Below are 27459 nucleotides of genomic sequence, written 5' to 3'. Positions count from 1 at the left end.
TGTTAATTTATGGCACTGAATGCCTTGGAGAACCTGTTCATTGTCATTTTCTGTTTTATTTCAACTGTCTCTGGCTGTTACAGTATCACATAAAGTAATAACAGTTATGCTGAAAATGAATATGAAATAGATGATAAAAATATCCTTCACCAGGATTTTACTGACCTCCTCTTTTGAGGCTACTTATTATAGCTGAATGAATCATTTGCAGCATATAATTTTCTCACCGAATGTAACCTCTTTTTCACTCATGCAACGTTTCTCAGCAGAATGCAATTTCCTACACTGTATACTTTCTCATATTTATTTAACAAAAGATTTGTAAGCACTTTTGCTCCATAGCAAGTGAAGTGTTTGATTGCAAACACTGCAAACCCCGCGACTAGCCAGCCTCCCTGGAGCTGTGAATCTCTGTGAGAAAGTGGGCTGCTTAGTGAGAAGTAACAGCCATGCACTAACAGAAAATTAGACAGAAGTTACCTTTGAGATCCTATCAGTAAATATAAATTTGCTGGTACGTTGTTTTCCTTGCTGCTTGCCCAGAGGTACACTGGAGACTTCTCTGAGAATGCAATCTTCCTTGTCTGCCTAAAGTATTCATTGCATGCACAATCTAAGAAATTTAATAGGCACAGCAGGCAGTTGTGGGGTTTTTTTTTTAGAACAGATTTTTTCCTAGACACTTTCGTATTTGATATATTTGATGCCATATATTAGTATACCTTCTTTACAATAACTGCCTTTGTATAGTGATAGTTCTCATTTTCTCAGCTGTCCAATGTTGTTCTCACAAGGAGCATTTCTTTCTGCTGTATAGCTGTACTCTCAAACTCTCAATTTGCCTTATTTTCATCCCTCATGTTACTGTCTGCATCCTTTTATCCCTGATGACTGTGTTTTTCCCAAGGGGGTTAGGTTTCTGTTCTATTGCTGTTTTCTTCTTTAGCTCTTTCCACTACATGCACTGTCACCTTGTAACTGTTTTTATGTCCTGCCTATTGTTCTCCCTGACAGTGAATAATCTGTTTTTCGTCTTGAGACTTTACCGTCATGTTTTCATCAGTTTTCTCAATGCTAATTTTAGCTGTCACCTGTGCTGATGAAGGTTCCTGTTTAGCCCAGATTATAGATCATCTGCTGATGCAGTCAGTTCCTCTGCATAGAGTCTTGTGTACTGCAGTGCTGTAGATGTGATTTGTCACTTTGGGCAATAGGCATCATTTGAATGTCTCAGTTTGCATCTGAAGATGCTGGACCTGATCTCAACTTCATTTAAGCTATTTTTTCCTTCCTCTGGAAGAGGGTTGGTTTAGCATACCATTTATACAAACTAGTATAACCTGTTTGTGTCCTGCAACTCATTTAATGCTACCAGACACTTGTAATTGGATTTTATTTATAAACAGATAATAAAGAAGAGTTTTCCTCTGAAGAAGAGCTATAAGAAGGAAACACAAACATAGGGATTTTCTCTATCATTGTGTTTTGTTGCTCTTTTGCTGGGCTTTGCTTTTTCCCACCCTCTTTGTTACTGTTCTCTCAGAATACCTATTGGTGCAGTAAAAGAAAACAAAGGAAGGATATTTGGTGTTTCTTCTTACTAGTTTGTTTTATTTTGTTTTATTTTTCAAAATTCAAATGTGATTCTCTTACATCATGTGGACTGCTCCCTCAGCTCATCCTCCCAAATAAACCACACATGCAGGCATAGGGTTCCGCCACTGTTCTCTCCTCTGCAGTAACTACAAGATGATAGAACATCTCAGATTTGCTACTTAACATATTTTCCATCAGTGCTTGTCAGTGATCAGTCAAACCAGGCAGTTAGCAGTTATTTTTTCTCTGTAACAACTGTTTTCAGCCTTGCCTCGGCTTTGCACCAGTTTAGTAGCTTCAGGAGTTTTACTCCTAATATTCCCTATGTGGTTGCAATCAGCATGTGGCCTACAGAGCCTAATTGCATGCCCTGGGGATATACTTATTGACTCAGCTTTCTAATCTTACTTTACATGCTACCACAGTATGGGCTTGGGCTCCTGCTCTTTCTGTTTTAAAAAATACTCCGTCCTTCTTTGGGCTATGCACTCTCTGGTGCAAACATGTGCAAGAGGATTCTTTCAGGTATAGCAGTGCAAATCTGTAGTAATTGCATTGTTGTTTTTTTGTGTAGTTACTCCACCCTTAGTCTGAGTCCAGTTTCAGCCCACAGGTTTGTTTAGGTGTTTCACCACCCTTTGCATGCATGAGTTCACATGGCTTTTAGAAGGCTGAATCCCAGTGGTAGATGAGTCTCAGACACGTCAAGGTAGCAACAACTGTTCACCATGCGTTATTGCTCATCATATTTTTAATAACATCAGCTATTTCCTTCATTTTCCAATAGTTTTGTTCCCAGGCCACAGTGGTGTTTAACAAGTGCTGTGCCAATCTTAAAACCATGACATCCAGTACTGGTTCCTGGCTGTGGAGCAGCATCCCAGCCCCTTAGCACTCAGTTCCAGCAATATTTGCTGTTCACAGAGGGACCATCCTGGCAATAGCTGGCTACAGGGATTCTCATGCCAGCTGGCAAGCACTGTAACTGGACTTACCGAGCATGGCACAGTGCCATCCTGCCATCATTGAGATCTCCCCTGTGCTCTAGATGGAGTAGTTATCTCTGCAGAATAGCAGACACATCTGCTCTGTATTGCTTCGTTAATGGCCATCAATGACTAGAGTAAAAATCAGACTGTGAATCAGGACTGTTATTGGACACTTTTTGTGCTGTTTTCTCAGCAAAAAGATTCATTTCTCTGGCAATCAGACTGCTTTTTAAGTGATTTATCTTTGACTTCTTTTCTGATAATGATTATAAACTGAAACTGCAGGTCCCACATGCCTGTTGCAAGGCTGACCCAGCCCTGACGAATAGAGAGAAACTCAAGGAAGTAGGAGAGAGCAAATAATTAAAGACTTTAGCAACAGGCATAAAAAGAGCGCAACATATCTTTGTCCAAACTACAATGGATACCATTTGCTTTTGAAATGACATTTGAGGCTTGGATTCCTTTATGCTGCCTGGAAATCAATTTAGTCAATGTGAAATAGTGAAGTCCAGAAAGTCGAAGTGGTATGCCAAGAGATCTATGGCTTTTTACTATTCATGATCCTTTTGGGAATCTTTCTAGGAATTTATAAGTAGCACAGCTATCCAACTAGTACAAGGTACTAAAATAGTTCATGTTGAGGCTTTCACCAGCCCACTGTATAGAATGGTGTTGTTGGCTGTGAATTCAAAGAAACTTGCTATTAATAAAGAATTCCAAAAGATTTTTCGGGATTTGCTGTAATTCCTGGAGATTTTCAACACCCTTCTGAAAACTAATTATGTAATGGAATTCTCAAGGATTGCACTTTACTCTTCCATGAAGATACACCTTTTGAATGTTAGCATATCTCAGGATGCTTTTCTCATATATGACCACATTCAACAGCCAGACCTTGCAAAACCAAACTAAGATCAGTGTATGGAAATGCTTCCAGATTTCATAGATCCTTAGCAGGTAAAGCTGAAAGGGACCTTTGAAGGTTACCCATTCCCCACTCCATCCATGAGTAGAGTCAATGCAGGATAAGCCTTTCCTGGGATGGGATTGCATGGTGTCTCTAACAAAAATCTAATAAAATGTTTCTGGGGTTTTACAGTTTAAAATTTTTTTCTGAATTTCTTATGTGTGTGTATATATGCAAATATCTATATACACACATACATTTATACTCAGTGTTGGGTTAAGGGTTAGACTCAATGATCTTAGAGGTCTTTTCCCACCTGAACAATCTATGATTCTATTCATAAGCTATGTATGTACTTATGCACATTATGTGTGTACACATGAACATATAGTGAAAATGTAGACCTGTCACATCTTGGATTTTTAAAAATTCCTTTAAGGAAATAACTGAATAAATACAGAAAGTAGGAACACTCATACCAGGTTCTTGAAGTGATGCAGTTGTTTCTTTTCCTTATATACCCCCTTTACCTAGATTCTACATTTATGATAATCAGTCTTTAGTAAGAGCATGTGGAAGCTTTGCAGATTACTGTCAGTTCTTTACACAGATCAAAAATGGTCTGTGCAGACAGGGCTTTGGAAGGGAATGCTATCTGTTTCTTCAGGAAATTAAATGCACAAATTCTTTTGCAACCTTCCAGCTGTAATAAATAGCTGAAAGACTCAGTCTGTGGCCATTTCTCTGAGCTTTCCCCTAATGGATCATTCAGATGAATAATTCAAAGGAAACATTTAAGCTATTTCAAAGTGCACATGTTCAAAATGCACATGTTCAAAAACTATAAAACACATCACATCACCCTGTTCTGGTTATTTTTCTATCAATGCAAATCCACAGTCTGAACATCCTGGATCAGGAGTTTGTGGAGTTTTTTTCTACTTGAGAAGTATCTGCAAAAAAGCAACTCCCCTTGCCTAATCATTTAACATCAGCATCTTGTTACATGGAGGGTGGTAGGCCATATCTAGCTCTTACTTTCACAGAGCGAGTAGTGGAAATAAAGTGAGATCGACAGGGAACTCTGTCTCAGCTTTCTGGAGGAAAAGATTTTCTTCTATTTTTGTAAATTTCTGCACAGGAACAGAAGAAGATTGCGTGCCATTAGAGAATGAAGATGACTTCCCAGCTTCTCTCAGCTCACTCTTTGTTTGTTGTAGAAGATCTGTCTATCCAGGCAGAGCCCCACAGAGAGGGCTGCCTTCTACAGCCGTTGTACCAAGCAGTGCTGGCTCAAGCCTGGGAGGACCCCAGCAGACAAGAGGTGGTAGCAGAAATCCATTGGCAAGCTGAGTAGCTCTGCTTGGGAAAATTCAGGGTTTGGTTCTAGTCACTTGAGCTTTTCTAATGACTGGTGTGTTCTAGGTTTTAACTATACCAAGAGAAAGTGTGAGCAGTATGAATCTGATTTGCACTGCTATACCTCCTGTTTTATAATCAGAAAAAATTTCATCAGCAGCTGAAATTCTTGTAAAGTCCCTTTGATTAAATATAATACTAACATGCCATTAGTTTTAGCAAATGAACTTGTGTCTAAACTGAAGCTGATCCAACAGTTGAATGCAATTTCTTATTTAGTATGTTGTCTTTGCATTTTTACCTGTTTTGCACTTTTACCTTCAAATTTTTTTTTTTTTAAAGAAAGCTGACATTCGGCTTGCCAGCAGTGTAGGCTGAGTACCTCATACTATACCTTATACTTCTTCTTGGAAGTTTTTCCAGGACTACCTGTGCTGTACTCATGCTTCCCTTTTACATTGTCTTCTGGAGCGGCCAAGCATTACAACAGACCCTTGGATACACAGGGGCAACTTCATGCTAGGGAGTTTTCACCTTTGAGTTAGAGGTGATCTCCTGGATCAAACATTCTTCTCTCCCTGCAGTGAAGACAAGAGTTTACCTGTTCCCACCTGCTGTGGTCAGACCCTTGGAGCTGCTGACAGCCAGCGTGAGCTGCACTGGTCTGCAGTGTGCTTAAATGCACTTTGAATGGGATGCCTGGGGTAAGATGCTGGGCCAGGAATGCTGCTGGCCCAGGATTCAGGGAACATTTTTACCTAGCTTATGACATCTTCTGTAAGCTGTCATGTGCGTAACTAAAAATTAGTATCTTTCTTCTGAAAAAATCTGATTATGTATTTTTTTGTATCTCGATTTGAGGATGAAATTTTGACGGTCATCAGGAGAGTGGATGACAACTGGGCAGAAGGAATGCTGGGTGACAAGATTGGCATTTTCCCTATCCTGTATGTTGAGGTAAGTTCATAGTGGGGTGATGGATGCTGGTCTTGATGTCTGGTGGGGCTGTTGTGCCTACAAGGTCAGGATAACCTCAAAAATTCTGAAATGAGAAGGTTAAATTACAACAGAATAACTGAAAAGGGATTTTTTTGGTTGCTGTGTGCTAAGACACTAGGAGGGCACATCCAATTCAAAGTGGCCAGCAAAATATGTTCCCTGAACTACTTTAAAGGCTTCCCATGTGGCATTTCTGATGTAATCTCCACAACACGTAGGGAAAATGGAAGAGGATGATTGCAGTTGGGGTACCTTGTACCCACCTGAGGAGGGGTGGGTGTTGCCAGCTGGTGGGGAGCAGCAGTGCAGGTTCAGCCGTGGTCTGACAGCACAGACCTTCAGAGGGGTGCTGTCGATGTCCCTGACCCCAGCAGGAGCTCAGGCAGCTCCACCCGTGTGCCCAAGGGCTCTCATTCCATGTGTACCATACCCAGTTCTGTCCTTTCCTTCTGTCCTTTCCTTTCTGTCTCTTTCCTATAGTAATTTCCATAGGAGTCTGCTTTCAGAGTAAATGATGAGGCTTCACTTTCTCTGAGCAAACCTATTGTGCCACCTCATCCTACTGCTGCCACCCTCCTGCTGGGGGTGCCCTTCCAGCCGGATGCTGCTTGGGAGAAGGGCTGCAGCCAGCAGTGGTGGCTCATGGTGGCCCTTCTGGTGCAGCTCTGTTGTCCATGTCCCAGATGATGTCTTCAAGGAACTTTTCTTCATGGGTGAACCAGGGGTGCAGAGAACAGATGAGCACTGCATGCATATGTATTTTTCCAAGGTGCTGCCACTCTGCACCCAGTAGTCAGAGCAGTGTCCCTGTAACTCTGCTCCCAGATATTGTCTGGTGCCGCTCTCTGGAGTGAAGCATCTCTTGTGCCCACAGCAAAGCCTGCTCTACTTGATGTGGCTCTGGTGCCTGCCTCCGAAATTACTTCTCCAGATTTCTTAGTTAATGATTTGAGACAAAATAGAGATAATTAGTGCCTGACTACCTAATTATTAACTCCGACAATGACCAATTTGGAATAAACCATCATTAATATACATTGCATTCCCACAGTTGACAAGGACAATAATATTAAAACCAGAATGTGTAGGAGCCGTTATTGGCAAACCAGCTGCCTCGCATAAGTTAATGACTTGTTTTCTTCTATTCTGAATGCGTAACACATTTTCAGTTTGTTGTGATTAAATGAGAAAGCTGGGTTTCTCCCAGAATTCATTCTTTTTCCCTTCTTTTTCTTGTCCTGGGGAAGTGTGATGTTACTGTCCTGAACTTTGCTGCAGAAAGAGTGAACTGGGGACCTCTGCACAGTGAGCACGGTTACACCCACCACCTTTCCCCAGCCCTAGTTTCATCTGCAGGCTGGCACTGCCTACGCACTGTTCAGCATACTGATCCCTCTCCCACTCCTAGGTGTCTGTTCTCCTTAATTACTGCTCTCACAGGGCTCATAACCTCAGAAGAACAGCACACTGGGAACATGCGCAATGTGTCACTGAAGTTCTCCAAGCACTAGCACATCCTGAGCTGTTGTGGAGGAGCAGGAGGTAGCACAATGCAGAGTCAGGACAGCAATGCTAGAAGTTTCTAAAGAGAGGCAAACAGCCAGGTAATAAGCACCAGGGGAGAAGAACACACGTAGGAATGTCTGTGTGCATATACATTCATACACAGACACGCACATAGATAAAATAAATACAACTATATACACATATATTTGTGTGTATACACACACACACACACACATATATATTATCTGTATAAATTTGAAATCTGGTGGCTTGAAAGGCCCTTTCAAATTAGGTATTTGGTTACCATGACATAATATTTGTGCGTTGGTTTGTAAAACCAAAGAGAATTGATCCTCCGAACAGCAGTATCAGCCACCTATTTCATTCACATCCTGGTGGATGGAGGCCTTGTTCTAAATATGAGATGAGCTTATACAAGTATTTGAGTTATGCAATTATAGTGCTGTTGCTTCAGATGCTACTTTACATTAGAAATTAAAAGAAATCAGGTCAAATCCCAAAGAAATTTTGAAAAGCTCAATGCCGATGTTTATAAAACACATCCATTAAACAAGTAGTACTTGAATCTAAAAACACCCCTCGAGTCTATCCACCATTAAGTGGTTTTCAAAATCTTGGCAAAATGTGTAGAATAAGCCAAAATTAACTCTTACAGTAGCCTTCCACTTGTGTGAGCCGATTGGCTGAAGTGTGTGGGATTTCACAAGGCATCCTAAGCCCTGCACCCTGGAGAGAGTGAATTCAAGCTTGGCAGGCTCTAATGTCTCCAGTTGCTCCCAGAGCCCAGATGAGAGCTCTTACCCTTGGTACAGCAGCCAGAGTATTAGAAAACAAGCGAGTCACTTCAAAGATGCCAGGGCTACAACAGCGAATATAATACTTGTTGTGACCCTCTTTGGTAACACTTTGTCCTGGCAATGTGCTGCCATACCCCTCAAATGGGTGCTTACACAGAAGGCTTTTGCAGGTGCTTACAAATCTCTTGCACAAATAAGACACAGCAGGGTGGTGAGGAGGCATGATCAGCAAATTCCTCTCAAGGATGCCACTGGCCTCCCAGCACCTGGGCTTGTCAGCTGGCCCATGTAAAAGCCTACAGTGTCTCCCTAGGCTCCATCTTCTTCCCACCTTGTACTTACTGAATTTGAGAGTGGTCTGCTTCTGTAAGGGAAGCCTGGGAGGGCAGCTTTTAGAGCCAGACTGTGGTGTCAGAAAGCAGAGGCACAAAAAAATAGCCAAAGATATCAAAATATATCTGGTCCCTGCAGTGTGTTAGGAAGTCTCTCTCTCAGCATTATGTTTGGTTGTCTGTATAGCCATATGAGTGTAACATGGCATGGATCTTATGCTTTATTCCCTACAAGTGTTCAGCAGGAGTGCTTGCATGCCTGCTGAGAGGCTTTTTCCTGCCTCTATCCCAACCTCAGAGAAGCTGCAGTCGGATAAGGAATAAATATTTGCAGCTCACAATGATGTCTTTTACAGCATCAGTCACACACAATATGTTCTGTGAGGGAGAGTTTGCACTATTGTTTTTTCTTATTTTGTTGCTATCCTTCGTCTTCAGTAGAAGCCATTTGGGCTGATAATTTATGTTTTAATTTGTCTACAGAAAAAACACAACATAATCAAGTTAATTCTCAAGGTGCCTTCTGTCCTGAAATAAACATCTTATTAATAATCTGTATGGTTTGAAGTCATATTCTTGCTGGGAGGAGTTTTGGACCTGCAAGAAATTCAAAGTCCTAACAAAATGTTTTTTATTTTTCTGTCTTCAAACTAGCTCCTTCATTCTTAATAACTGCTGTCATTCTCTCTGTTTGAAAGTTGTGTTCTGCTGCTATGTGTAAAATTGAGAATAATGAAGAATAAAGTGTGTTCTAATAGATTTAAATGTGTGGGAATGAAATTTGAGGGCAATGGTGTGCTGAGTATTTGGAGGGACACATCCTGCTCAGATGGGCAGGAACTGGAAATTCAAAAAGCTGAGCAGTTAGAGCAAAATTTCTATCTTCAGCCCCCAGAGCAAGGAAGTATTGACCGAGATCAAGAAGCCTTATGTGTCAGTGGTAGAGCAAGGCAATTATGTTGAGCGCTACTGTGACTGTAATATCTGCAAATTACAATTGATGAAGTGCCAGCCCATTGTTATAATGTTTTATGGCAGCAGGAGCACTGAAAGCTGTGATTAAGTAATATTAGGAGTTTTAAAATTCTTTTTACAGAGCAGTGAAGCAGGGTAATGGGGATCTTCTCCTATTCTTCACAGTTAAAAAAAAAAAAAAAGTTGGAAAGGAGGTCTAGGAGAAAGAGGGAGGAGGAGAATGGGAAGAGCTGATGGTTTCAGTGCCCTGCAGCATAGGTCCAGAAGACTCCTCTGGGAAAATAATTCTTGCAAGTCAGTGTTTAAAAAGAGTTCATCCAGAAGTGAAAAAAAATAAAATCCAAAGCCAAATTCATTTCTTAAGGTAAACAATGATTTTTCATTCCAAAATTAGCTTTGCAGAGCAGACCATCCCATTTAGCAATTTTGTGCTGTACCACAGGATCTAAAACAGCTTAACCCATACAGGGGAACCTGAGTACATTTACCAGGATCCCAGCTGTAGTTGTTGAATAGTGTCATGGAGACCCATCTTCCCAGTAAAATTTGTCCTTAACTGTGTAACTGCACTTTGCTGAGGGTATCCTTTAGCCAGCCTGCAGATGAATGTGAATGGTTTAGACTTTCAGTCTGGATGGCAGATTTTGTCCTTTTTTTCTCTATATGCAGATTCCCATCTTAGCCATTTCCCAGTATGCTGGTGTCCCCAGTGGTAGTCATCACACTTACATCCTTGAAAACTTAGATGTGTTCAAGTGTGCATTTCTACCTCTATTAGATATTTTGACCATTTTCAGCAAATAACTGTTGCCCTGTCCACTTCTTTTATGTATCTTCTCTCTCCTCGGTCTGTTTGGTTTCTACCTTCAGCTGCAGGACAGATGGGTCCCTATGGGACTCTTATAACGAATTCGACCTTGATGTCTGACCTGTCATTTATGTATGTGTGGTCTATGTGAATCTTTCAGAGTATCTTTTATGAAAACCTTCAAAAAAAAATCGAGCATTAGACATTTATTAAATAGTAATGTTTGTTTGGTGCCCTTCTCAAAAAGAACATGTAATCTCTGTTCTTAAGGACTGTCAAAATGGTTCATTTTAACCTTGCTAGTATCATTTAATGTGAATAAAAATGGATGCTTTTGAAAGGTGGGTAGATGGAAACTAATGTAGATGATTTTAGAAAAGCTGGCTTACTAAATCTCAGAGGAGCAAATTCATCTCAGTAGTAAGTAGGTGTAACACTAATGAGGTAAGAATTATACCCATTAACATCACAATTGGGGGTTTTTTCTGTTTTCTCTCCTTTTGTGTATCAGATAAAAACGGAAAAAGAACCTTGTAAAGCTGACAATAATGTAAGCTCCAAGAGATGTTCAGCCAATTTCTGTTGAAAAGCTTTACTGATACACATTTTCAACTTTGTACATACATTGTTTTAAGAATTTCATTCCTGCACCTTTCTAGCTTCTAAAAGGTTGGTCCTACTTGTTTTCAACCTGCATAGAATATTGTAGAATATTCCAAGATATTTAGTATCAGATTTCTATGTGAATGGAGTACAAAATACGGTTCCCATATTTCATAGTCAAACTAAAACATGCAGACTTTGTGTCATAGGCTGCAAGAGGAACCTCAGTAAGAACCTATACACCTGCTACTACTTTCACATCAATCCATGAATAAAACATATTACTTTAAAGTACTGTTTTGCACATACAAAGTAAAATAATTTATGGAACTTCAAATACCGATAGTGTTAATCAGGAAAACTAAGAGTATTAGCAGTCAGAGGTGACAAGAAGATTAAATATACAACATATTATAATATATAATTATATATATGTATGTATATATGTATATTATATATAGAAAGACATTATTTGTAATCTTTGACCCATCTCTTCTGCATAACAGCTCAATTTCTTATGTTCCCTTTTGCTTCTATAAATAAAGAACCTTTTGCTCTTTGATTTAATTTCCTATGTAAAATGTAAATTAGCATAACTTTGGGCAGAAAAGTTTTTGTTTTAATTTTGAGTGATTTCATTTAAATTTTCTTTTAATTTCTAGCATCCTTCACAAGGCGATCACTCATACAGATTCTGTAACACTTTTGTCCATCTTTGGGATACAAAGCTGAGCTGCATTGTCACCCTTGGCCTAAAATGTCAGGTTTTCCCTGGATTAGTTAAGCTTCTCAGCTCTGTAGACCTTTTCTAGTCACTCACTCCCCTCAGGCTATGTCTGGACAAGTCAATGCATGATTGCTTTCTGGTAACACCTCATTTACACTAAAGTTCATCTCAGGTGGGTGCCACAGAGGGGAAGCCTGCATACAGAGATAGGTGGGAGTACTGTCATATTTGAGTCATCCTCCTGCCCAGACAATTATGAGATCTGTGGTGAGCCATGGTGAGAGCCAGCATGTAAATTTAGACATAGCTGTAGGCTGTGAAAATTTGCCTTTTGAGAATTGACAGTTTTAGTTACAGGTCTTCTCTTGCTTGTAGTCCTGCCTACTTTCACTTGAAAGAATTCATAATTAAATTATTTGGATTTATATCTTATGACCAATATTTCTGTTAATCAAAACCAGAACCAAATTGTTATTACCTCTTATTATTTCAGGGATGTTGAACCAGAAATTTGCCAGCTGTCACCTCCAGAAATATCCTTCCCACCCACCACCCCTCATTATGAGTAACATCTGAATTTCCTAGACTTTATTTTGTAAAAATAACTCTCTAGGGTAATTTATAGCAAAAAAAAAGGTTTCCAGCCAACTAACTTAAGCACACGACCTTCACAAATAAGCCCATTTCCTGAGTCTTTCAAAGTTATATATATCCATTTTATATCTGTGCAGGGCATTTTTGAAGTGCTGATTCCTAGGTGGCAAAAATTAGGTACTTAGGTATCTAAGTAAGATGGACTGTTTTCTTCTTCATCTGATTACAAGACTTAGGTCTCTAGCCACAATTCACTAAAGGACTTCCAGGACTTCCCCTGCAAAATCCTGTTTGTCATCCTTCCCAGTGTAAACTGATTGGGGTCTGGCCTACTGTGTTTTGCATCTGCCTCCACTTCCCCATGCTATCAGCACATCAGCCCTACCCTTCACCTCCAGATCCCTTGAACTGTGCTTGTGCTTAAATACATGTTTTCTGGTCCTGGGTGCAATTCTGTTTCATTTTTGTTATTTCTACACTGAGTTTTGGTTTTCGCCTCAAAGTTTATGTTCACTTGTTATGTTTACAGAGTCGCTTGTGTTACAAACAAGCACGAAATCCCCCAATTTCCCTGGATGGAGAGAACAAAATGTTTTCACAAACTCTTGTATCATGCTTGATAATTTCATCCATTTTAGTACTTTCTTTCTCTTTACTATCCTTTCAACCTTTATTCCACTCTCTCTTCAGTTGGATAGTAGGTGAAGACACAGCTGCTGAAGCTCAGTCATTTTGGTAGGTCCCACCAAGAAGCAACAGAACAGTGGTTCTGCCCCCAGCAGCACTTTTGAACTCGAAAATACTCTTCCAAATCCTCCACAAGACCTTGCAGGTCTCTAGGTACAGTTCATCTGACCAACAGCAGATAGTTCTCTGCATCTGAGCTAATTGTCTGGATTCCCTTTTACCATCAAGAGAGATAACCAGGTGCTCATAGGGAGAGAAATAGGTATTGCTGCTTCATGGAGACAGGTAAACGTGTCAGGTGAGCCTACTTGTAGAAGAGGCTGTTTCTCTTCATCAGTTAGGAAGGGAAGGCAAGGCTGCCAGCTCCAGCCAAGGGGTGGGGGGAACTACTCCTCATCTATTGTGGTTGCTCAGGCTGTGAAAGGAAAGGGCCCACAGTGCTCATCGCACATAAAACCTGCCATTTCACCAGCAAAGCGTATCTTTGTTGAGGTCAGATCTTTGACACTGTAGGTTATTATTCATCAATTTCCAAAAGTACCCATCAGTCATAAACCTGTCAATATTCATTCTGATTTTGCTAAGGGACCTTAAAACTTCAGGTTTCAAAAGCAACTAGATGCCCTGAATGGTAAACTTTTGGCAATGCTTAGATACGCGTTCAGCAAATATTGGGGAAGCTCAGGTGCACTCTTTACTACCCATTACTTCCTCATTCTGCTCCTGAGATAGCTGAAGCCTGCCGTGGGTGTTGAGTAAGTCTCTTCTACACACAAGAAAGTACATCTGCACATGGTCCTGCAATGTTTCAAGTGAAAAAAATACCTCAGGAAAAACATTAGTCCATTTGGCTTTATATCTACTCAGAAGGACCAAGTAAATAGATAGCGTGTTACTTATGGATAGCTTCTGCCTGTGCAACAAACATTCTGGACTTTCCAGCAATGCTCAGCAGCCTCACAGCACACAGCCATTACATTGAAATATTTCAGCAATGATGCAGGTTTCCAAGCACTAGAGATTAGCATTCCCCATTGAGTATACCTGCTGTCCCAGGGCTCTGGGCGGGCTCTAGAGCACATCATCAGTAGTCCACACTCTCCAGAGGAGGCACGAGAAGAGGTCTTTTGTCTTTTCCAGCCATTGATCACCTCTGACAGCTTCTAAAGATTGTTTCAGCACTGATGAATTCCTGGGATCTTTTTCCTTTTGAAAAGACAGTTTCAGTCTCACTTACCTAGAGCTAATGCATGAATGTATATTAAGCTATATGTCAACAGATACACGATTTGTCTAGCAGTTAATTAAAAATACAATCCTAGAGGATTTCATTATTTCTCACAGAGGCATTCTTCATTTTGTTTCTTAGTGGCCTTGTTATTGCATGTTGCACATCTTAATTAGCTTCCTTCTTGAGAAGCTTTCCTGGTGCCTTAAAATTCTGAGTGGAGATCTTCAATCCAAATGCAGGCACAGAGAGTGGATACGAGGGTTTTGGGAAATGGCCCTGATAAACTGGCTGTCCGCTCCGCTGCTGTTGGCCACAGCTCTGTAAAAAAAAAGGAAAATGTTTCCAGGCATCTCCCACGGCACTGGTGCTGGAAGTGATAAAGAAAAGTGGGTCCAATATTAAAATCCTAGACTGTGAAAGGATCATTGCTATGCCAGTGGTAAGATGACCATCAGGGTAAGACGACTTCCATTAGAGGGACAGGAGGGACAGTTGATGACAGTGAGACCATAAAGGATTTGCCAGGGAGTGCCTGTTAGAGCTCCCTCTGATTTCTGTTTGCAGAAGATAGCATGTTACATAAGTATTATGGAGAGACATAGATTTGACAGATGAACCACTCAGTAGATAAGGAATGGTCTGAATGGTCACATTCAAAGAGTTGCAGTCAATGTCTTGATGTCCAGGTGGAGAGCAGTGACAAATGGCGCTCCTCAGGAGTCAGTGCTGGGACTGGTGCTGCTTAATACCTTTGTTAGTCACATGGATGGTAGGATTGAGTGCACCCTCAGCACCGTTGGGGATGACACCCAACTGTGTAGTGCAGTCAACATGCTGGAGGGAAGGGTTAGGGTTTAACTCTTTCTTTACTTTTTGTTGTCACAGAACCTGGAATGGTCAAACTGTTTTTATTCTAGGCACAAAGAGATCCAGGAGTGCATGTGTGTGCTGAATGCATGCGTCAAATAACAAAAATAACAGATGAAGTTGATTTTTACCCTAAAAATGTCATTAGCTGTGCCAAACCCAGATGTTTAAGTCTGACATTTTGTTAGGTGTTAGAGCTGAACATTGAGAAAACCAAATTCAAAAGAGTAGAGGACGAATCTGCAAATTAAAAACAAAAATCAGAAACAGGGGAAATTAGTTGGAATTAATTTGGGGATCTACATCTTTTCCAGATTTTCTCTAGAACATGCAAGACTCTTGGAGGCTCACCTCTTTGTGTTTAGTCTATCCTGTAGAAGAAATTGCATAAGGGGTCCTTGGTTTTGCTTACTTTATTCCTGTACAAAGTAGACCAACCATTGTTTATTTTATCTCCTGCTGCACCATTTTTGGGGGTGATAGTGACTGCCAAAGGGATTGTCCTGCTTTTGCTTTGTGTGTGACAATTCTTTCCTTCTGCCTTCCATGCTCCAGGACTACCAGACATATCTGTGTGCTGAAATGGATCAGGGAAGTCACCCTGTTTAAAACTATTTGTTTAAGTTGGCAATGTTGTTGTTTTACTTTCCAGACATCTCTGTTCCATTGTCCCATTTACTACACAGTCACATGAACATCCATGCTGATGCAGGGCAGAAAGTGGGAAGATGGGAAAGGAAGCCATGTGGCATCTCACTGCAGAAAAACATGACCATGAGGGGCAGAAACCCCCACCCACAGATATTCTGCAGGCAATTGCTGCCATTGTACTGTGCTCTAAGCCGTCACAAAGTGGTGACATGAGGAATGTGGGACTTTGTGGAAGCAACCTCCTCTATCTCCTGCTTGTCCCTCAATTTATCTAATTATTTTATTAAGTAATAATTTTATGACAGAGCATCACTAGGTACTCCATAAACCAGGTTAATAATATTAGTTTTTCTTTAAGTGAAGCTGGAGGCAGTGTCCTGCTCTAAATCTGACTTTGAAGTCTTCTGATCTATTTAGACACAACTGAATCAAATTGACAGGAAATTTCATGAGAGAGGTTTCTGTAATAGAATTTTTCCATGACAGAATTCTTCTGGAATCCTTTGGACAAAGCAGGAGAGGTGCCAGAGCATTCAGGCAGTGGTGGACTCATGCTGGAGGTATTCTCCTCTCACCATGTGGCTAAAGGGAGGGCACTGAGGGAAGAGGCAGCTCTCCCTGGAAGAAAGCAACCATGCAGAAGGAGGGATAGCACTCTCTGATGGTCATCTTCTTTATCCCTTTACTCTGATCTGCTTCAGCCCCAAAACCAGAGTAAGGAATTTACAGGCATGACTTCTCATGTCCTTTTTCTTTCCTTTTCCTAGCCCAGGAGTAAGGACTGCGAGTCTTACCTTTGAGAAATAATGTCCTCAGCATCTTTTCTGATGGGGTCAGGGGAGGTTTAGGTTAGATGTTAGAAAAAGGTTAGAAAAAGGTCCAGAACAGGGTCCCCAGGGAAGTGGTCACAGCACCAAGGCTGACAGAGTTCAAGAAATGTTTGGACAATACTCTTAGGCACATGGGGTGACTCTTGGGGCTGTCCTGTGCAGAGCTAGGAATTAGGTTCAATGATCCTTGCACATCCCTTCCAACTCAGCATATTCTGTGATTCTGTGATTCTCTCCTTGCTCCAGTCTAGTGATTAGAGAGGCTTACCTGTTCCCAGACAAAGCCTTTCACCAACATACATGCATTGCTCAGGAAAGAGAAGTGTGGTTGTATTGATTTGGTGGGTGCATGGTTTTCCTATCCCTCAATATATGAACTATAGGAGTGAAAGAAGGACTATAGAGATGATTGGTACTGCATTCCTGGCAGTGTCCCAGGCCAGATGAGATCTGGGAGCTCTTGGTACTGGCATTGAATTTCTCTGCCATACAGCAGCTGGGTCATGGTTTAACCATGGCCTGTTACTGCTTGGGGTCATGCTCTGTCTCAAGCACAGGGTTTTGTCCTCTGGGGGTCCTTGAGGGCAGAGAAATGCTCTTAAGGGCTGAGTTTAAGGTCCAAGCAAAGGCAGCTCCACACCACTCCAGTGACACGTGTCTGCCTTTGCATAGAGCACCCCTCACTCAACACATACCTGAGTTTTCAGTGCAGTACACAGTACACAGTTAAGTGTGTTACTTTCTGTTTGGTCACTGGTTAAAGAGGAATCAATGTACTTTCATGGCAAGTAATAAAGACATTACCAATGGGAATCACATCCTCATGCCTGGTTCCATTCATCTGTGTGGCTGGCAGTCCTACCTAGTCTTTGTCCAACTTGATTGCTGAGTGTTCACAAAGATCAAATTCTCATCATGTCCTACCCTGATTATGGCTACATCCTTTTTGCATCCTTAGCAAATACAGACCTGCCTCATTCATGGCACTCCGGTGTGCTCATCTACTTCTTCTTTCTTTCTCTCTGAAGTCCTTTTCTGTAGAGCCCATGCAACTAGCCCTTCCTTGCAAACCTTTGATTACTCATTACTCTCTCTCTGTATTGTCTTTTATTTACTACTGAATGCCACCCATGCCAGTCACTTTGTCATTTTTTTAAATCCTAATTTTCTTCCACAGTACTTTGTTCTTCACTGTTGTGATGAATGCTTCAAACATCTGCATTAGAATTGCTCCTCCAGACTCCTCTCTAAAATTGTTCTTGTCTGTAATGGTTACAGAAGATTTATGTTGTATAGAATCCTCTGTCCATCTTGCTGATAAGACTGTTGTACTGTATATTTTGTCTATATCTATATATTGTCTCTTGTCCTCATCTTCAATTATGCTTTCTTTGGGCCAAGAGCTGTCTTGTTGCTCTATTTTTATGTAATGTTTCTCACAATGGAGTTCTGATGTGTGGTAGGAGTTCTTCAGCATTTAATGGCAAAAATAATAAAAGTATTAACAAATGTCTCTGTGTGACTGCATCACATGGTATGGTCACAGTTTGGAAAAATTCAGTTTCCTAGGGGCAGCTTGTCTTTCTGTCTATGGAATGCGGAACGTAGGTGCAATTCGGGGAGTCCATTTTCAGAAAGGAATGTGTTAGGAAAATATTTGAGCATGAGTAATTCAACAAACAGAAAAAACCCTCCAGTACTCTGCACTTTCAGGAAGATTTCCTACTGTGCGGATTTTTTGCTAGCCCATTAATTTTGCCATCTCAGAGCTCTAACAGCATGGCCTAGAGCAGTGGTTTTCCAAATTCCTTCCAGTTGTAGCATACTAACATAAACAGCATTTGCATATGGATGTCATAAAAGTGACTAATGCTGGCAATCATCATACTTTATTGCAGTAATGTGACAAATGTGCCTGAGCATCCTAAAAGATCTGCTCTAAGCTTACTGGCACTGAAGAAATGGCACACTTCTTATCTAGCAGTGACACTTGTGGCAGAGCAGGCTTGGACAGAAACCAGAACATTGATCCAGCTTTAGATGAGTGTAAAAGAGGCAAGGGTACTAGTTGCTTCACTGCATGACTCCACAGCGCTGGGTACGTGTCCTTTACCCTAAACCAGAAATTAAACTCAGAAAGTTAAACAAATAGCATTTTCTAGTTTGACAGCCAGAAAGTTCAGTGTACTCTTTGACTGCAGCTGTCGGCTAGTCAGTGGGGAGACCTCTGGCTCTGACCTCAGCCTTGTCCCCAATCATATTTTAGCATCTTGGAATCTCCAAAGAAGGCTACAAATGGTTCCTTGAGGCCTGGGGCAGTCAGTCATGCCATGAGTGAGAGGCTTAATGGTGCCACTTTCAGTCGAGTTTGTGGACTTGATGGAATTCGTCACAGTTCAGCTTTGTCAGATTTTTCTTCCACAAGATGAAGGGGGAGAATTGTGAACCCAATTACATCATCATATAGCACAGAAAACACATTTTCATATCTTACAGACTGGCTTTCAGAGTATTCAGTTACTAGTCAGGCTTCTTACAAAACTGAGATGTGCAGTGTGCAATATGCCATGTGCAACAGCTACTGCCCTGTAATGCCATCCCGATCCATTGCACACCTTTTACCAGTTTGACAGAAGCATAAAGGCCTCCAAGGTAAGACAAGCTCATGTAAAAATTTAACTGGTCACTGCATAGAGTAAAAAAGGATGCAAACTAATGCTTCCACTGAGGAAAAAGAGCCATGGTGCTGTACCAGGCATCAGCACATCTATACAGGAAGAAGGTGCTTTAAATATGCAGGCAATTCCAAGCAGAGTTTGTACTATAATAACCACTGGATAGGGCAACTATGAGATAAAAATTCAGACTGTGAATTCATGTCTCTCTTAGCATAACTCCTTTTTTTAGTCTGTGTGCATAGGTAAGGAGACCGGTCTTCCTGTCACATGGAAAATTCATGTATCCTGGTGCTGCTGCCCATCTCAAACACACATAGTTCATCTCACATTTCAGAGAAACATCTCAAAACTGTCCCTCTAGGGAGTCATCAAATGGTTGGCTGAAACAGCAGCACATCATGTCCTGACTCATATTATCACCTCAATGGCAAATAGTAAACCCAAAGCCTGGACGCAGCTCTCCGATGACACAGTGGCTTTTGTGACAGGTGGCTGCCATTCTTTGATTTTCACTGCTTCCAGTGAAACAGGCAGTGTCACCCTGGAGCTGGTACAGAAACCTTCCACTACAAGTAGTAACACTGCTTTGTAGCCAGCTATAACAGGAACACCATGCACACAGGGTCTAACTTTACAGCCCCATGGCAGCTTATACTGTTGCAAATACCCTGTACCACATCCAGCAGTCTTGTTCTGTCTTGTATTTGGGAAGCAGCAGCCAGAACACTATGTAATAAAAAATGTCTTTTTCCTAAATATAGTACACACAGGGCAAAGGCTGTTTATCACAACCCTTTAGTGCTAATGTCTGCTTGAAGCGTGTATACCTTGGTTCCTTTTACAAGCAATTGAACCAAAACATTTTCTTGGCATTTGCTTTCATTCTTCATTTCACTGCTTTATCAGAGATAGAGAGAACAGTGCATTTATTTGTATGTGATTCCCCACAGGTAATCTTCAGTTGCAGCACATAAAACTTAATTTTCCCCAATTGCACAAGATTTCTTATTCTACACAAAGTTGTAAATCACTGCAACAAAGACTCCTTGCTTGCTTAGTGAAGGCAAAGCCTTGCAGTACTTGGAAAATTACTCTGGCTTTCCCACATGCTCCTTGTGCTGCAATTCCAAGAGCTTCCAAGAGCTTCACAGATTTATCCAGCTTCATGCTTTCTGCAGGTAACATTGGTAGTGTGAGATCCTTGTAGGCCTTTTTCTCATTGCCCACCAGAACACTTTTGTTATCAAATTCATAAAGGACTTCAACAAATATATATGTTTTGTTTCTTTCATCCTTATCTTCTGTCTTCTTTATCTTCTGCCTTCTTTATCTTCTGCCTTCTTAAGCTGGAAGTAAGTGTTTTCCTTAAAAGAAGGCATGGTATTGTTTCTTCTTTCACACAACCCTGAACATTACAAAACCAGTATTTTCAAGAACTATATTTCCAGGAACAAATCGGAGAAAATGAGCACAATATTGTGTGTGGTGGAATGTGTGCACAGTGCAGCTATCAAGAAGACAAGGGTCTCTTCAACAACATGAACATGATGTTGCCTGGTTCACAATCCCATTTATAATTACTTGGGATCACGCACCATAATTTGGAAGCCATTTGCTTTAAGACTCCAAGGCTTGGTGTATGCATTAACTCTGAAGAGATCCTCTGCCTTAGTTGGTAGTATTTAACATGTTAGTTTTCAGCTAATTCAAAATGTTATGATCCCTTGAGTAAGCAATACCACCAGTAGCCTTGTGGAGCATTAAGGAAGGACATTGAAAGTTGCCTGAAAACTCTGAAAACTCACTTGGCTCTTTTGAAGACACAGAGGCTGTGCAGATATTGCTTAGAGTTCACTTGTGATCCACACAGCTCTGCTTCAGGATCTACAGTATCTTTCCTAGTCCATGGTGAAGTTTTTAGGTAGAGCTGTCTGAAAGTAAAAGTTTTCCCAAGTGAAGGGGTTTCTAGATTCAGCACAAAGCTGCTTTAGAGGGCTTCCCTTCCTTGCAGTAGTAACTGGCTGTAACAATACAGGGCTCATACAGCTACCAGTTGTCAGTGAAGCATGAGGACATCGTGAACTGCTTCTGAAAGCCTTCTGAGTCTATTTTGATCCCCTGTCCAGGTTGCTGCCCTGCATAAGGCTGTTCAAACTTCTACCAGCACCAGTGTCTTCTGAAGTGGTGCAGGTGGCCACCTGGACTCAGGGGGAGAGTCACAGAGGTTTTCCATTTTACGAGAACAAGAACAAAGGGGACTCAGGTAGAAAGCTGGTGGTTTTCTTTTTGGAAAGTGGCAGTGTTGTTTCAAGTCTTTCATGACTGTTTCTTCACACAGGGACTTTGAGCCGGGAGTCCAAGTATCCTGTTGAACCTCCCAAATCACTGTAGCCTTGGCCATATCTTGTCTTAGCTGAGAAACATCATCTGAGAAACAGTTTTGTGATGGACATCTTGTCAAAACAAGCAAGTTCCTGGCAACTACTTAAGCTCCAATGAGTTTTATTTTTTGATGAAAAAACAGTTTGTCAGTCAAATCCACACAAGCTTCAACAGGGACTCCTCTGGTACTGAAATTGGTGCCAGATGGGCACTAGTCCTTCCACCGTTGAAGGCAGCTGGAGTTTTGCCACTGACTTCAAAGGAATTAGGATCAAGCCCATGAATTCATGACTGCACTTTTTATTTCGCTTTCTGAATAATTTATAAGTAAAATTAGGATGGATTCTCTCACTCTTTCTGATGTCGAGTAAAGCTGTATTTGGTTACATTTCTTGCTTTCAAAGGAGCTTTAGTGCAGTCATGAGCATCTCATTATGAAAAAGGGTGTCCATAGGGGACAGATAGGAAGAAAAAGGAAATCCTTAGGCACAACGAACATACACAGCAGATCAGAGATTCAGAGATGACAGATCAGAGCAAGATAGTCCTCATAGTTGGAGCTGAAGGCTAGATAGCTAGCATTGTTTCAGGAAGTGGAGAGGGCTCTAGAAAGCGTACTTCTTTTTGGTGAGTTCATTTATTTTAATGATATTGCATTTAGTTTTATTTTCTTTCTTTTCAGTGATTTAGACATTAGTTTCCATAAGATTACTTGCTGTGCTTTGGTTGTGAGCAGACTTTGTAGCAGACCACATTTTTCTGAGATTCGCCATGTTCTCCACCACTGCAAACCATTTTCCTTCTTAAAACTGTTTAGAAAAAAGGAGAAAGAAAAAAATTCCCAGATCACCACCCAGGGCTTAGTGTTTACTTCTGCTGCACGCATCATTTATTTTCATTCTGCAAGATCATGATGACACGCTCGTCCAAGCACATGCTGTTCTAATATGCTACATTCCTTCAGCCTCTCAGTGTGTTAGAAGTGACATTGCTGCTAAATGAGAAAGATCTTGTAGGACAGGGAAATGGATTGCTAAAGTACTGCTGCCTTTCAAGGAACCATGTTGTAAACAAAAATGATTGACTTGCTTTTTCTGGACTATACATAATTGTGTACAGGTATGACCCTGATTAGGAAGGCTATCTGCTGTGTGGTTTTAGGGACTTCCTTCCTTGAGAACAAGCTGACATATTTAGCAGGCTTTTGGAAAAGAGAACAAGATGTATGCTTCAGCCTACGACTGGAGGAACAGAACACTTGAAGTTTGACATGTGACCTAGCAAAGTATTTCTGCAGCTATTGTTCCATGTGAATGTGTTCAAGCAAGTACATGTACTGTGCTTCTTGTATTTTCTGGGTGCATGGAATAACTCTTCTCTTGATCACAGTGTGGGGTTTCAGAAATCTATCTTCCATGATGGATAAACCACTTGCAAAAAATCTGTTCCACATTTACTTGTTCCTCCCTTGCAATAATTTAGACAGGGCAATAGTGGATTTGTAGAGATTAACATAAAACCATTAAATAATGCTTTGTTTTAGCTATAATATTTTTTCCTAAACTGTGCCTTACTAATTATTCTTCATTAGAAGATGGCACCTAAATGAATAAATGAGATATGATTTTGTAGGTTTTGCCAAATGAATTTAAACTGTCCATGGAGAACTTTGGAGGCTTTCTCTAAACACTGTTAAATCTGAATTAATAAAACATATAAAAGATGAAAATGATAGATGAATTCAATATGACTTGGTCAAAGAGCCTTTGGCACAACTTTGTCTGCTAATATCCCATTAGTAAGCTCTTGGAATTGCTGTGTGTCCACTATACTAACTTACCAATGAACATCTAAAGTATTAGGTAAAGTATTATGTACTTTCTCCCACTGTCCATTTGATCAAAGGCTGTTTTGCTACTTGGCTATAGAAAAAGAAGGGTTGTATCTTGCATTTTCCAGTAGGGATAACAGCAAGGAAAAGCTGTTTCAGCTTTCTGAAATGCTGCTTTTTGGGGATGAAAATGCTTTTACAGATGAAGTCCTCTCAGGGAGCCAGCAGAGACAGAAGAATCTTGTACAGCTATACCCTTAGTTACTTAATAACCTCACTGTGCTTCAGAACATAAATTATAATACTAGCAAAACTAGTTTAATGAGGGCATAAGAACTTAGTATTTCCTTCAAGTAACTACTCTGAAATTAATAAATTCTGTCTATTTATTTTAATCACAAAATCAGATATGAAATTTCAAGTTGCCAAAGTTTCCACAAGGCATAAAATAGGGATGTACGTGATCTTCTCAATATTTATGAACCATAATGTATAAAAATCAGCAGTCCCTAGGTGAAAATACTTTCAGTCTTTCAGGACATTGTGAAGATGTTTTATTAATAATTTTAGTTTTCATTTCTGCTCTGCTCAGTGGTTCCTTTCCAAAAACTTGAGCATGATATTTCTTCTTACAAATTTACTTTTTTGTATTAGGCATGTATTGATTTGTGGGGTTTTGTAACTTCTCACTTTCAAAAGGGATCTGAAATAACATGTTTCTGATATTATACCTGTATTTGAACAGCACCATTCTTTAGCTAATAGTTTCCACAAAGACAGAAGGAGAAAGCTTACGTAGCAAATGAAGCATTGTTTTCCTGAAAGTCTTAATAAACTGTACTTTATTGTTCAAATTGGCTCCAGTTTATCAAAATACTGAAGTGTTTGTGTAAAGCTGAGAATTTAGTCTATCCTTCCTTGTTCAGAAAACAGCAACATTTTAAGTCTCATTGCTAACACTTTGGTCTGCACATTATCAAGCATGTGCTGTTGGTAAGCCAAAGTGAAGTCCTCTCCTTGGCAGGTCAGATGCCAGTCAGAAATTAATCCCTTACCTAGACCTAAATGACTAAAAAGCTAAGAGTATTCAATAGCAGAATAAGACTTACTGTCCTCTATCTTACAGAAGACAGCACTGTCATTCAAATGCAACAACCCAGGAGCTGTTGTGGTGACCACAGTGTATGTAACAAGGTGTCCCTTAGGAGTCTAAGATGAAGTAGAATAATTTTGCCACTAACATGGATTAGTAAATGCACAGGCATATTTGTCAAGGGAGATGCAGTAAAGGTTAATTATTTAAATCTGACCTAAATTTCCCATTCTTCTATCTTGTTCCATACTAATAACAATAAATTCCAAGGTAATATTTTGTTATTTGTTCTAAATTTATAATTATTTATCACCCACATTGGACAAGAAGTAAATTTTCCTTAGTCTTCACCCCAGCTGATATATGTAAGTAGGTGCATAATGCTGCCCATTGACACTAGAGTTTGCTAAATCACATTGGGGTATAAAGGGCATATTTGGTCCTGTATGAGGATAGTCAGTGCAGATGACAGTTTCTCTCCTGTACCCCCTTATCCTTAACAGAGAAATATGTTGAAACCCTTTACAGGTGGTCCCTTTTAAACCCACATGTATCAGCAACTGGAGTGAACTGTGGTATATGTGTGTATATGCATGTGTGCAAGCATGTGCAACAGGGATCGAGAGAAAGTCACCACAATGCCCTCTGCAGAAAAAATTAGGTTTATCTAGAGACTAATAAAAAATAATTTTGGCAGTGGAGAAGTCCCAAGTGAGGTAGCTTAATATTTGTACCTTTGTCATCTGTGTGTTAAAGTCTCAAGTAGAGTAGCTAAAATAGTCATATCTAAAATCCAGAAGAAGAAAAAAACCCTCTCCCTTAGTTCATATTGCATGGACTGTCTGGCTGGATGCTAAAGTCATGACAGCTTGCATTGTGGCAGGGAGGGCAGTGTGGCTTCCTGATCAAGATCAGCAAATTTCTGATCAACAGCACTCGATTACTGCTCCCTTTGTGGGAAAAGGTTGTTTGGAGGTGAACAAGGCCCTTTTTCACTCTCAAAACCAGATGAGCTGGAGCTGTCTCCAGTATGATTCCTCAAAGCCGGGAAAGGACTTCCCGAGAAATAGGCACAGTAGCTCTATGAACTGAGACTGATGCATCCTTATCTCAGCATGCAGGATTCACAGTCAATAGTCACTGAGACCCTCTGGACAATTTTACTGCACCATTTCATTGCCTCTCTTGCATGGAAGGTCCATCAGATATTATAAGGCTTACCCTTGCAAGATTTTGCATTCCTAGACAGGATTGCAGGGCTGCTGGGAATGTTTGACTGGCATTCAAATCCAAGCTTTATCCCTCTAAATCACATGTCAAGTTTTCTAGGACATCCCCTTTTTAAAGAATGGATTTGGGGTAAAATCAGTCTATCTGCAGTTTCAAGGGCATTTTACAATTTGGGCTTAGCAGGACCAGAATTTCAAATATAGGTTCTTTCTAGAGAAGGGATAAAAAATTACTAAGAAAGTTGAGTTCTGGTATTAGAGGTTGTCATAAGAGCTACAGACCTCTAGAAATGTCAAATTCCTGACACTGACTGTGGGTCAGAACTTTCCATTAAGCTTCTCATCTGGAAGCAAATCTATCTGAAAATCAGATGACAGACACTAGAAAGCAATGCTTGTTTACATACTCAGAGTTTAAAATAAGAAATTTGCTATCATGTTTATGTTTTAAAAAGGGTTTCTAAAAGGTTTTTTTTTTGTGAAGAGGCAGCACTATTTGCTTTTACAAAGTAGGAAGCAGACTTTTCTCTGGTATTCATAGCCTATTTGGGAAGTACTTTCCAGCATCTGTGGGCAAAGCTGTTTAAAAACAGTTCTCTACAAAAATAAAGTTGTAAAGCTGTAAAGCATTTTTTATCTTGACAGACCAAAATAATTTTTTCCCAGTATTTCAAGAAGACTCTGACATTCCCAAAAGTTCATTAGTTTGACTTTTTGGGCAGGGTTTTTCTTTTTGTCTTTAATCTTCTACTGATATTGGGAATGATTTTTGTTTATATCAATACAGGGCTCTCTTATTGACATTTTCACTAGGTCCTGCTTTGAACAAAAATGTAATGGATTTTGTTGTTTTAAAAAGAACAGTTCAGTGTTAAATTGGATTCCAAACAGTGGGATTTATAGTCTAATTCTTACGAGATTCAGAGTTTGATATCAAGGGCTGGAGCATTTCGTTGTCCATATGGAGCATGTTGTAAATTCAGAAGTTCTAAATTCTTTTTTTTAACTCTATTTTCTTCCTATGTCAGAGAGTTAGAATATATTCTTTTTCTGCTTACTGTTGATTGGCAAAGTATTTCCTCACCCTCTGCTGCAGAAGAATCATGAATATTTGATGTCTTTCTCCTTCTCTCCTTAATATTTCAAGTAATTCAGCTAGACTATCTCCATCAATGGGGTAAGCGGAGCTGTAACATCTACTTAAGGGAGTGGAGCCATCTGGTTTCCTTGCAACTTGGAGCCTGCTGGCAAATATTAGGTTGTACCAATTTAAAGCATGATGAAGTGGGAAATAATGGACATTTTTGAAGAATCTGAAATAGGATCAGCTGTTATTGGCAAAAATTGGCAGGTGCAGTGCACTACACTGGCTGTAAGCATGGTCTCAAGTTGAAGAGTACAGCTGGGAAAATTACTTGCTAATTGAATGGTTGCAGGACTCCCAACAGCTCTGACAGTAGTGGAGCATCACTAATTGGAGGCTCTTGGCTGAGCTGGTGGAAACTGTCACTGAATGAAGGATCCTGCAAGTTGATGTTTACTTTCTAAGTGTTAGTGTGGTTTTTGCCTGTTACCGAGAATGAGTCCTCATGGAGTCAGAAGTGTTTTCAAACTTAGGAGGACTGGTTTAAGGTTAGCAATATCTATTTCTTTCATTTACAGCATGGTGACAGTGGTTGGGAGTCGATTACACATTTGTTTAACTGCACATTTCTATTGTCATTTTTCCCATACCTCTCTTTTTCCCTTTTATTTTCACTTGCG

At 40.3% G+C, this 27459-nt stretch overlaps 1 protein-coding gene across 1 annotated transcript in view; it reads left to right on the top strand.

Moving 5' to 3' along the window:
- SH3RF3 (SH3 domain containing ring finger 3) overlaps positions 1-27459 on the top strand; it is a 252167-nt gene that overhangs the window by 158918 nt on the left and 65790 nt on the right. Inside the window, exon 3 of the mRNA XM_027640927.1 lies at positions 5716-5811. Coding sequence (XP_027496728.1) covers positions 5716-5811 — 96 coding nt within the window. The remainder of the gene's footprint in view (positions 1-5715; positions 5812-27459) is intronic.

The sequence above is a fragment of the Corapipo altera genome, unplaced genomic scaffold (genome assembly GCF_003945725.1).
Source record: "Corapipo altera isolate COAL_440 unplaced genomic scaffold, ASM394572v1 0, whole genome shotgun sequence".
In the NCBI taxonomy this organism is placed as follows: Eukaryota; Metazoa; Chordata; class Aves; order Passeriformes; family Pipridae; genus Corapipo; species Corapipo altera.
This window is presented reverse-complemented; position numbering and strand designations above follow the sequence as displayed.